Below are 13004 nucleotides of genomic sequence, written 5' to 3' on the forward strand. Positions count from 1 at the left end.
CATAGCCCAGGATAATGTTTGCTTTGCAACCTTTTTTTCGGGCTTTTTTAAGCACCCCTGAATGCGCAGGGCAGTTCACTGAAATAGCTGAAGCTTCATCTTTCCTCAGAAGTTCTTATCTATATGTTTATATTGGGATGTGGTCCCCTCTGTTGTTAGTGGTGGTCTTAATTCAGCATACCTTGATATACAGAATGACTCATCCTCCGAATACTTTGTTTACAGCTTCAGTGCTTCTCCTTAATTCATGGTAATCCTCTATTTTACAGGTATTTCATGCATGGAGTTTGCAAGGAAGGAGACAACTGTCGCTACTCCCATGACCTCTCCACTAGTCAGTCTGCCATGGTGTGCAGGTATTATCAGCGAGGATGCTGTGCTTACGGAGATCATTGCAGGTAAAGAAACACTGCTGACCACCTGTCAGGGAGTGATTTCACTATGGGTCCTTGAACAGAGAACTCCCAGAAAGGCAATAAAACTTAAATGTATATTATACATTTATACAGAAATGTATAAAAATAGCTTGTTTGCACAAACTGCCTTCTCTTGTTAAATACTGTACTGATTGCTTTGCTGTGGAAATAAATAAGCAAAGGCAAGGTGAGAAGAGAACTGTGTTTTGTAAAAGTGCTAGCTGTCAGGGTGTGGGGCTTTTCTTGGGTTTTTTATTAATAACATGAGTAGATTAATTAGTTGAAATCTGAGACTGTTCAGACTAGCTGAACTGATGGAACTGAGTTACATTTGGTAAGTGATCATAAAATCCTGAACAGGTAAGGATTTCTTCCCCCCCCGCTCCCCGCCCCCTGATTGTGTGTGTCTCTTCAGCAATTGCTATTCTGACACTTGAACTTACATTTTGGAAGAGTAACTGGAGTGTAGTCACATAGTTCCTAAAATGTTGCCTGTATAAAATGGCCCTACACTATGAAAACATAGTGTGACTTAACCTGTACCCCTGAAATTATTAAAAAGTGTGAAGAAAGGAAACGGATGCTTTCGTAGGTAGCAAAGCTTTAAAAAGGCTCAGGGGTATTTACATCACCTTAAGTGCACTTTATTAAAGTTTATCAGGAATTTTAACATTCTGACTTGTTGGAGCTGTAATGCATGATTAAATATTTGCATCATGACTTGTTATGGTAGTTCATAGTTAGCTTTACTTCCACATGTAATACCTGGTTACTATGTACAGGCTTCTCTGTAGCCTTGTGTCTGCCAGTGTTGCTTTCTTGGTTTTGTAGATCAGTGGTCTCCAAATTTTTGATCATGCACTCCATCAGTGAAGTTTTTTGAGCACCTCTCATTTATTTATTTATTTATATGTGTGTGTATATATATATATATATCCACTACTGTACTAATATATTATGTACATTATAAAAAATGCACAAAAATAAGAATTTAAAAAGGGATGTAATAAAGATTAAATAAATAATATTTTATAGGGTTTTTTATTAAGTCTAAAACTTTTTGCTCTCACTAAAAGCCTTTTAGTAATATTTTTTACTGACAATGTTGACTGAATATGTGTCATTATTTTTTTTAATCTTTGTTTAACATTTTATAGTACAGCTATTTTGAAGGTCTTATTCTAAGTTCAGTTTATTTCAGTACTTAGTTTAATGACTCTCATAGCTGAAAAAGATCTTTTGCAAAGCTATATAGATCGAAAAGGAAGAAGTGTATTCTTGGCTGCACTATATTTTTGAGAAATGGGTCTGAAACCCTTTCTTTGAAAGATTTTTAGACATGTTAGAATTATGTTTCCAAGTTTTTAAAGTGTGCAAGGTATGAGAGTTTTTATAGTTGACACACTTGCATTGGTTTTGGCAGCAATGGTGGCAAATGTTTCAGAACAGCCATTTTCAAAATGTTGTCTCCACACCACAGTAAAAAGCAGTTACTTTTTCTTAAAATGTTACCTATACCTTGAAGGGACAGATTGAGTGTGTTTATTTTTTTGAAACACCTGCTGGGTAGTGTACTACTGACAGCAACTTGTCATCATGGAAAAGGTCGGCAAATTTGGAACACTTGTCTCTTTGTGAAAGAAAAATACGTAACTCATCTTTGACAAGTTTTAAGCACTTTACCACAAGATTGCCAGCAAACCTCTGTGCTACAAAAGATTTTCATGGTTGCTTTCCGTCTGGTAACAAAGTGTTGTAAAGATTCCACTATTTAAAGCTCTTCCTTTAATAAAACTAACCATACTGATGTCGCTTTGTAGCACTTTGTGTGCTTCTGGCTCCATCTTTGCTTTGATACCTTGCCTGAGAATGATGCAGGGAGTGAATTTCTGATGTCGTGTTATCTCTGTAGCTTCACCCTAGAATCCTTTTTTTCTTTCTCGTCAAAGCAGCAGCTCCATCAGTGGTTACACTTGCATAGTTTTTCCATAAAACATTGTTTTTATTAAAGAAGTAGTTTACTGTTGAAAATACATCTCTTCCAATGCATCTTTTCTTTAGTGGCTCACAAAAAGTAGTTCTTTGGGTATTTTGTTATTGAAACAGAATCTAGTAAATATTGTAAGCTGAGACATGTTAGAAACATCTGTACTTTCATCCAACTGTACAGCAAACTTCTCACTGCAAAGTTTGTTCTAATACTTGTTTCTTCAAATCTTCAGCAGTGTTTCCCATGTGGTTCCCAACAGTATTTGCTGACAAAGGAATGTATTTTACTTTGTCACCATATTGTTTTCCATGCATTATTTCAGTCATATTTACCACAGCAGGAAGAACAAGTGGGCCAATGGTATGTGGCTTTTTGTCTTTCACTATTACATAAGAAGCCTCAAAAGAGGCTTCTGAACTTTTATTGTGAAGTTTTTTAAAGTACTGAATTGAGTCCCATGACTTGAAACATCTCTGAAAAAATTGTGGAGGTTTGTCTTTGTTTTGGATGTTTAGATCTTAAATGTCCTGCTAAGTGCGATGGCTTCATACTACCATTAGCTAATGTCTCGAGGCACAACACACACCGAGGGCCAGGCTCATCGTTAGTAATAGTGAGTGTAAATCTGCATTTCAAGTAGTCATCTTGGTAATCTCAATTTATTTATTCCTCTGCCCCCCGAGTTCTTTTCAGATCTGATTAGGTTGGCATTGTCTTTACCTTGTAATGAAGAGCTCATAGTAGGAGAAGTGCTAGTTCTGCCATTTTCCTGTTTACTTGTGCTCACGCTATCAGTACTGTCTGCAGTCCTCAGTTTATTTGGAGGAATCTTTTTCAGCCACTTGTTTGTTTTTGTCAGAGTTAGTTTAGGTAAAACAAGATAATATAATCTGTCAGTCCATTTAATTGGGCACAAACAATCTGCAGTGTGTTGAAATATGCTGCAAGTGAACAAACGAGTGAGGGTGACACTGTCAACCGTGCCACATGGTGGAACTCCCGCTCCTCCTTCAGGACACCTCATGCTTACCCTGTGTAGGACCCTCTGACACATGGACTGAGTGAGGACACCTCTGTCAATCTGTATGTTAAAGACTAGTAAAACTTAATTAGTTTTAACTTAATTAAAAACATATTAGTTCTAGTATTTTGTTCCTGCACCCCAGTGGATTGTCTTGTGAACCCCTTGGGGCACATGCATACCACCCTGGAGAGCACTGGGGTGGAGGTCTGAAGGCTTGACTTTTAACTTTGTGCTTCATAGCTTCCTTAGAATTTCAAAGCTTACATTTGGTTGGGAGCATCTCTTTAATATGCCAGAACTGTGACACTGCTGTTTTCAATCTGACACAAGGTAAACAAATCACAATTGCTTAAAAGTTTTGTGTGATCTCCAAAAATTCCCTCCCTTTGTCCTTGAAATTAGTCATCAAATATCTAAGAATTCAAAGGTACACCTGTAATTTATTTTCCCATGTAGTCTGCTAGTTGCTGGAAGACAGATTTTTAAGGGAAATGTCACTTTCCTGGTGTTTGTGGGTGGTAGGGATTATAGTGTTCTGAGCATCATTTTCCACAGTAAGTTGAAAGAGGCATTAGAAATAACTACTAAAATTCAACATAAAATCTGAATGAGGCAAGATGTTAAGATACAGAAAAAGAATCATTTGTATAGGTGGGGATCTCTGGAGCTGTGCTGAGGGCAGAGCCAGCTTAGGTCAAGTTGCCCAAGGCATTGTCTGGTCAAGTTTTGATTATATGCAAGGATGAAGATTGTGCAGCCTCTCTGGGCACCTGTTCCAATGTTTGGCTGCTCTCACAGTGAATTTTTTTCCTAATATCTAATTGTAACTTCCCATTTTGGATTTGTCTACTGCCTGTCATCCTATCATTGCACCTCTGAGAAGACTCTGGATGTGTCTTGTCTGTGGCTTCCCATGAGGTAGTTGAATACAGTAGTATCTGCCCGTAGTCTTCTCTTTTTAAAGCTGATTGAACTAGTTTATCTCATTAGTAATACTACACATGCATAATAGGTATGTGACCAGTTGTGAACATAATTGAAGTTTATTCTATGTAAATTTAGTAAGATTTGTGCATGCTGTTCCCTCTCCTCCAAAATCGTGGAGTAACTCCTGTTTCTGTGAGCAGTGCTGGCAGATGACGCACGTGGAAGCACGTCTCTATAAAGAGTCATCAGCGGCTTTCTCGTCCAAGCCATTTCTAGAGCCTCTTTCTGAACTGTGTTTCCATCTTAAGCAGTTTATTTCTGAAACCTTGGGGTGCTTTATGGAGGGTGGGGTTTTTTTTTAAGAGTTGACATGATGTATTTTAACTTTTTAGATATGAACATACCAAGCCACTGAAAGAGGAAGAAGAGACTGATGTGAATCCAGATGAAATAATTTATCCCTCAGTATCCTCAGACTTCGCATCACTCCCTGAAACAGTTGAAGAAATTATTGCTGAGATAGAAGATGAAGATGCAGATCTGGCAGCTGCAGGAGTAGTTGCTGAAGACTGGGTGAATGCTGTAGAGTTTATCCCTGGGCAGCCATACTGTGGGCGTGGTAAGCTGATCATGGCATAACAGTAGATTTCTGTCATGGGTCAACAATTTATATGTAGTGTATTTATTTTAGTGCTTTTGGTTTGTTGACTACAGCTATTCATATTTATTAATCACTTGAAGTGAACTATAATTAACTTATGCTTGAATTTTCCAACCTGAATAGTCAGATCATTCCACATCTGTTACTGCTGCTGTCCTGATGTTCTGAAACCAGGTGTACTTCAAGCCAGTCTCTGCATAACTGGCTTCCTCTTGTTATGGCTCTGAACGACTTGGAGAATCTCCTTTGAAGTTTAGTTTGCATATGTGATGGGAGAGGAAATACTGGTGATGGAATTAATATCACTACTCTGGAAAGATCATCTCCTGCCTTTGGGTTTTTTAGTTTGTTTTGGGGTTTTTTTGCAGTCTTTTAAAGCTTTTCCAGTGGAGGTATGGATTCCTGTAGAATGAATCGAAATCTAATGCTTGCTTTCATGAATCCCATGGCAACTCAGACCAGAGGCTGAAAATCACTTATTCTATTTACCTTTCTGAGACTTGACGTTCTAACACTGTGACAGGTCATGTTGAGAATGAGGCTGATGATATGGAGCCAGACTGCTTGAGTAGTGCGTGTGTCATCTGCTTTCCCTGCAGAAGGATAGCACAAAGACTTACATTTTAAGTGAAAAGCAGGCTGAAGGTGTTTACTTTAACATAATTTCTAATATTTGGCTCTCTAAAACTGAAGACTTATGGCTATGAGTACTCAAATAGTTGTTTGAATCCAAAGTGGGCACCTTGTGTCCAGAAGAGTTTGAAGTTGTCGTACAGTCCTCAGTTTATACTTCTTTGTCTCCACAGCATTACTCAGATTCTCAAATCTGAAAAGAGAATTACCTTCTCAGTGTTACAGGGTGCTGCTGGAGCCTGTTCTGAATTGAGGAAGGGTGAAGAGGAAAGGAATGGTCGAGCCACACTAACATTTTGCTCATGTTGTTGAGAAGTTTGATTATGCAATTGTTTGGTGTATCTGTGACTTAGGTATAGTCCAAAGGCATGAAAACTCTTCTGCCTGTTAATATGTCATATTACTGTCATAAAAGATACAGTTTCTGTGTTCAGCTGAGACAAAGGATCCCTCTTTAAAATCTTTCAATCAGAATAGAATAATTTAGATTGGAAGGGACCTCTTGGTTTCATCTAGTTCATTTCCTGCTCAAACCAAGGTCAGCTATGTTAGGTTGCCAGGGGCTTTGTTTAATTGAATCTCTGTCCTCGGAGATGTTCAGAACACTGTAACCTCTGGGCAACCTTTGCAGTATTTGACTTCTTTCAAAAGGAAAACTCTTTCCTCGTTTTGTAACTGTATTTTTCCCTGTCTCAGCTTGCCTTCTATCTCTTACCCTGTGTACATCTGAGAAGAGTCTGACTGTTTATTTTTTTCCCCCCTTTCCATTAAGTAGTTGAAGATAAGAATGAGATTGATTCTTAAGCTGAACAAGTCCAGTTTCTTCAGTTTCTTTTCATGGGCTACAGCCCCCTTAATGGCTGCATGGCCCTCCACTGGAATCAATTCATTGCTAGTTTGGACTGCCAGAGGTCTTTTAAACACACCAACTCCTTATAGGAGAGCTGGTGCTTTCTCGAAACCAAATTCCTGAAGCACAGGAGCATTTCATTATACTTTTAACTTACTTAGTTGTACTCAAGCAGTTCCTTTTTCTAGGGAGTCAGGCTTATTTTTCATGGAAACTTGTGGCTACCACAGATTAAGTTAAATAGCATTATCTTATCTGAATCTTGTTCCAAATTCTCTGGTTTATATCCTTTCAAATTTGATGTATTTTAATGTACAAACATACTCAGCCATTTCTTTTCTGAACAGTGCTACGTGATGGTCATTTCCTATGGTGACTTCTTAAAAGCTGCACTTTAAAAATTCTGCTTTTCTGAAGCCACTGTGATTAGTAATGTCAGTGCTATAAATGCTATAAAAATGAAGAACTGTGCTGTAGTGATCAGGAAGATGTGTGCAGGGTGTCCCACAGTGTAGACTTTAAAGCCTTTCGGTTATTCTTGTGAAATGCCTGTAGAAAGGTCGGGTACTTGGGAACTTTAAAATGAAGCCTATTTCTCAAGATTCACTAGAATCCTGTGTGTTTTCAGTTGTCTTACAGATGCTGAAGATTCAGGGTTGGCAGTTTAACCATGTGTAGCTTGGGCTATAATGCTCATCTCTTACTATGGCACATTCTGCTAATGCAGATGACTCTCTGGTTTGGGGCTAAACCCGGTATCTTGAAGATGACCTCAGGGCCTAGCAAAGAAAATAGTGACAATTCTTCAGATACCCACTTTTTTGGTGTACAGATGCTCCACATTTCCATATTTGTTCTGCTGCTACACTGCTGCTAGATGTTCTGGAATACTTGAGGGAGAGGAGAAAGGCAGAAATGTAAGAAACACTCTGAATTGGGTGGCTGTCTCCTGCTGCTACAAAATGAATGTATTTGATGCTACAGAGTGTGTCCTAGAGTGAATGCAGGTGGTGTGTGAATTGAAGGTAATGAACTCATTTTTTCACTAGTATGAATTTAACCCCGTTGACTGTGAAACGGGCAATGAGAAGACAGGGATTGGGTCCACCTGCTGGAGAGTAGTGGTTTTGAAAACAGCAGACAGAATTGTAGAGAATAAATATTGCTCTGTGAGGGATGCTGGAATCAGAACTACTGAGGCAATGGGGTCTTGTGAGTTTCTCTAGTTTTGCTTTCAAATAGGAAGTAAAGCCGAAGCAGTTCTAGAGCAGTAGATACAGGAGATGTGCATGCAGGCCTTTAAATTATGGAAGCTGACAGAAGTGGCAACAATAATGTAATTTTTATTTCATAGAAATACAGCTCTTGCTGAGAGGAAGTGCTAGGACAGCACAGAAGACTGGAAATGGAAAACTAATGTCCTTTTTAGCATGTTTTCCCCTCTCCCACCCTCTCATACTGTAGAAGTACCCAGAACTGTTATTAAAGACACATTCATAGGTCTGTTTCTTGTTGTCTAGATGTCTAGTCACAAAGAACTGGCTGTACTCTTTTGTGCAAGGATGGTATTGTGGACTGGGCTGGAGTTTAGCTGTACTGTGTTGACATGAGAAGTCATTGGTGATTTGTTTAAGTAACAAATCTATACATTTTTTTTTTTTGTGCCAAGATGTGAAGCTCTGCACTCTCCTTCTGTGAACCAGCATAGTAAATAAATGGGTTTCTAAGTCAGCATAGTAAATAAATGGGTTTCTAAGTCTCTGGAGGGGTAAGACTTCAAAGTCTTTTTTCTCAAAGATCCTCAAGCAGTAAGTGGTGGTAATGTTTTTTGGGGGTTTTGGTTTGGTTTTTTTTTAATTAATAAAACCCTTACCAAATAAAGTTCTGACAAAAGATATTCTTTAGAGGAGTGCAGGTGACTCTGGAAAATTTTTTCAGTTAAGAGAAGCTTCAAATGTGCACTTTCTGGGAATACAGGATTGCCTTAAGCAATGATCATCTTGCCAGCCCCATTAAATGAAGTAATGTATCACAATTCCTTTGAAACTCAACTGCATTTGTCTGTCTAGTAGGCTTCTGCCCATCCATATTATGATATGCTAAGTTCTTCTTCCTCAGTAATGGCCAAACAAGGTGTCAGAAGTCATGTGAATCAATTAGGTAAAAAAGTGTAACAGCATTAACTAGAAAAACACTGGCAAAAATGACAGTCAAGGGAATAGAAACTGACTGGTAGTTGTGATTTTTTTTGTTACCACTTTTGGAAGTGGAGACTGGATTTTCAAACTAGGGGAGGGTTTTCAATTAATAAGTACAAATTTTCATATTAATTTCAGCTACTCAGAAAAGTAGGCAGAGCCTATTATATGGTTACTTGTTACTTTTTTTGGTGCCAGCTCAATAGAAATTGTGGGTAAGAAGAGGCAGTGAAGATTTTTGTTTGTTTGGCAATCTCTTCCTGAAAAATAAGCAGGTTGACACTTGACTCGTTAATTCTGTCACTGGGTTGCTTTTGAAAAGTGCGTTTCTAGCAAACCAAACAGACTGATCCAAGATTAGAGTGACTTCTAATGTCAGAGGTGGTTCAAGAAGCAGCCTTGGACTTATTTTTGAGAGCTAATATTTTCCTGTGCTAATGGTCAGTATTTTCTTATCCCCCAAAACTGTGAGCTCTCAGGGAGCTGCTTTTTCTTTTTCTCTGTCTGTCCACAAGCTAACAGGCTGATACAGGCTTATTGTATCTCTTTGTTCCATGGGGAGGAAAACTGTGTGATTCTTTTTGAGGAGGAGTCTGTCCCTTACTCTTACTGCTCCAAGTATGCCTTTCACAGCTTTTGCTTACTTCTCCAAATCTAGTGCTCGAGCAGCTTTTAAAAGTTACACTTTCTTGTAGCATAGATGACTTTTTACTCTTGTAACAGCTACTGGTTATATAAATCAAGTCCAGTTGCTGTTCTTCCTGGTGTTTATTCTGAATGTAGTAACGTTTTGTTGTTCTCCTGCATTTATTGTATCTTCAGTTTCAAACTGACTGCTTTTGTCTTCTAGCTTACTTTATCATCCTGCTTACCTAGTGATTTCAAAAGGCTCTTTGGCTTGGGGTGACGTGGACAAGTGTATGTTCAAGAGGTACAGGGAGAAGTGTTAAGCAGCTGTCTAAATAGGGAAGGGAAATGGTACACATTTCAGTTCATTTAGAATTAGGTAAGGGATTTACTTACTTTTTGCAAAACTGATGGCTAGCTTAGAATGCAATGAAAATGCCCTGAATTTCAGTTTCTTAAAACTAGGTTTCTATGTGTGACTGATGGACCAGACAGGCTCTTTGGCAAATATCTAGAATCGAGTTAGTTTGGTAAGAGGTATGGACAGAGCTTTTATATCACTCATCGAGATCTTTGGGAGTCTAGAAGTGAAAGTCTATTGTTCAGGCTGAACAACAACACGGTAATTAACCTGCACACAAGGAACCTGCTGGTGTGGTGTTTCCATACTAGTGTTTTGTTACACTGGATGCACCTTTACTGCTTCAGCTGTGTAATATCTGGGGAAAAGCCTGTTACCTTTAGCCAATGTGGAAATGATTCTCGAAGCAGTGAGAGAGTTGGGACATTATATAATTGTTGCTGAATGAGGGTTTATATAAAAATGTACTTAAGCCACTGGGGACTAGTGAGACTTTTCTAGTGTGGACTTAGTCTGTAAATGGATCTGAATCTGATCACTGAAACCTTGATAGCTTTAGTCTTGTCTGGGTTGCAGGATGAAGAAATTGGTTGTGCTTTCTTGACTGGGAAAATAACTGCTAGTTCAGGCTGAGGATGTGAGAAACTTGGACTGAAATGAACCTTGGTTGTTGTTATTATTCTCTTCGGATAACTTGAGCAGGGTTACACAAAGATTACTTTCCATTAAAACAGTGTATTCTCACTCCCAGTGCTCTAAATTTGAATCTATTGCTTACTGTCCTTACTTCTGTTCCCAGCTGCTCCTTCCTGCGCTGAAGCACCCTTGCAGGAAATGGTGATTGAGGAGGAATACGAGAAGCAACAAGCAGACTTGGAGATAAAGAAGGAGCTGTGCCCCTACGCTGCAGTAGGAGAGTGTCGTTACGGAGAAAACTGCGTGTATATCCACGGGGATGTGTGTGATATGTGCGGGCTGCAGGTCTTGCATCCAATTGATGCTGCACAGAGATCTCAGCACATAAGGGTAAGCAAACAACTGTCTGGCGTTAAACAGCTTTAAGTTACTGCTTCCTAGCTCCCCACAATCACTTGTCACTAATTCCCTTTCATTTGAAGGTGCATGCAGGTCAGGCAGTGAATGGAATTCCCGTTGTAAACCATACTGTGTCCTGTCAGGGCCCTATTCAAAAGCAGCTAGGTTTCCTTATCTGTGCTGGGAGAGCAGTCTGCTTAAGGATACTAAAACTTTGTTCTTTACCTAGTAAAATTGGATAGTCTTTTTGATTGCCTTTCTCATGTTTAAAAATGATGTCTGAAAAAAGGCATTCGAACTCTGAATTTATTGCTCCCCAATACCTGAGCAATTTTTTTTCTTTTGAGGTTAAAGATTTTTCAGCTTAATAATACTGCATTCATTAGGCAAAACAGCAGAGTAAAACTGAGCTTAAAAACCTGCTTAAAGTTCACCAGGTGACCAGTTGTCTCTGTAGTCGTTTTCTTTGTCTCTCCTTTTCAGTCTTGCATTGAAGCTCATGAGAAGGACATGGAGCTTTCATTTGCCGTCCAGCGTAGCAAAGACATGGTGTGCGGGATATGCATGGAGGTGGTGTATGAAAAAGCTAATCCTAGTGAGCGCCGCTTTGGGATCCTCTCCAACTGCAGCCACACTTACTGCCTGAAGTGCATCCGCAAGTGGAGGAGTGCTAAACAATTTGAGAGCAAGATTATCAAGTGAGGCACTTTCCCATTTTGATCATGCTTTGTTACTATGGAAGAACTCAGTAACTTGTGACAACTTGCAGCAGGCTTCCCGATGCAGACTGCACAAACTCTGCATATAATGCTTACTAACTTTAGTTTGGAAGTGAAATAACTGTTAGGGGTAGCATTTACACTCTGATTTGGTTAATATGGATTAACTTTCCAAAACTCATTTAATAGTAGAAAATAACTTTCATTTATTTAGTAGCATGTTGTCCAGTGGTTACTGTTTACTTTTTGGACACTCAGACAGGAATCTGAAAACAGATTAACCAGTTCAGAATGTATGCTTCTTAATTCATTACCACCCTAGTTCATTAATCAGTTGACAGAACATTTCTCCACCTAAAGGCTGTTCTAGAAAGACAAAGTCCCAATCAAATAAACACAGAAATCAAAACAAAATAAATTAATTTCATCCTAAAGAAAAAGGAGTCTGTGTGAAGTGTTTTTTCAAGCTTTTCTGAGACAAGCTGACCAGCTGCCATTGCCATTGAGTTCTTGAAGAAGAGAGTTTAGGTTACCTTCATGTGTAAGAGAGAATCCAGATTGAAAAGCCCATACATCAAGCGTGTGGGTACAGTGCATCTTTAAAGATGGATGTATGCCATGACTTGTTATGTAGGAGGGAGAGCACCTGTAATGTGGAATTTTGCAGCGCAGTCTGTTCATTCCCCAGGTCCTGCCCAGAATGTCGGATCACATCTAACTTTGTCATTCCAAGTGAGTACTGGGTGGAGGAAAAGGAAGAGAAGCAGAAACTCATTCAGAAGTACAAGGAGGCAATGAGGTATGAGCCCTGCAGCCTTATGTCAGGTTGAGACAGCAGAGTTAAGGCACACATGGAGAAGGGTTGACGTAAAGCCCTCTCACACCTCCTTTCCACCTCCACGTGTGAAGCGCGTCCTTGCCCGTCTGCCCACAGATGTGTGTAACTGTAGAGTCGTGGAGCTACTCCTGTGTTCTGTGACCTCAGGCTTTCCCTCCTATACACAAAGCGCTGGTGGTGTAGCCAGCGGGTGGCACGAGCTTGTGCGCTGCGAGCCAGCAGTGTCCCTGTGCAAGCACTGACCCACACACATTGTGTAATACGTGATTTCTGCGCGTAGGTGTTACACTGACAGATACCTTCGGCTCCAAATGGTGCCTGGGATCCTTTTGGAGTACAGGTAAATGCGATTCTGAAGTCTGGTGGGGTCTGCTGTGAGTAAGGGTTGCGGTGTTTTCCTTTCCAGCAACAAGCCGTGCAGGTATTTTGATGAAGGCCGTGGGAGCTGTCCATTTGGAGGAAACTGTTTTTACAAGCATGCATATCCTGATGGTCGCCGAGAGGAGCCACAGAGACCCAAAGTGGGAACATCAAGTCGATACCGGGTCAGTGCTGCTGGTTTTTGTCCTTTCTATACAGAGAGAGTGCAAGAGGGGTGTATGTTAAATCAGCTGCCTTGAGAAGAGGACAGGGAAATGTTGAATCTTTCTTTCACTTGTGATAGAAAACAAGAAATAAAGAAATTAGAAGAAATTAACAAGAAATAAATCTTTAAAATGTTAGTT

The 13004-nt window shown here is 39.6% G+C and overlaps 1 protein-coding gene across 1 annotated transcript; it reads left to right on the top strand.

Annotated features, from left to right (window-relative positions):
- The first annotated feature begins 273 nt into the window (after window positions 1-273).
- MKRN1 (makorin ring finger protein 1) lies at window positions 274-11792 on the top strand. The gene is made up of 4 exons (XM_010176859.1): window positions 274-398; window positions 4750-4976; window positions 10487-10713; window positions 11206-11792. Exons 1-4 carry the CDS (start codon window positions 277-279, stop codon window positions 11422-11424), a joined length of 795 nt encoding a protein of 264 aa, XP_010175161.1. The 5' UTR covers window positions 274-276; the 3' UTR covers window positions 11425-11792.
- Window positions 11793-13004: the final 1212 nt, after the last annotated feature.

This window comes from Antrostomus carolinensis, unplaced genomic scaffold, assembly GCF_000700745.2.
Source record: "Antrostomus carolinensis isolate BGI_N321 unplaced genomic scaffold, ASM70074v2 scaffold17241, whole genome shotgun sequence".
Lineage (NCBI taxonomy): Eukaryota > Metazoa > Chordata > Aves > Caprimulgiformes > Caprimulgidae > Antrostomus > Antrostomus carolinensis.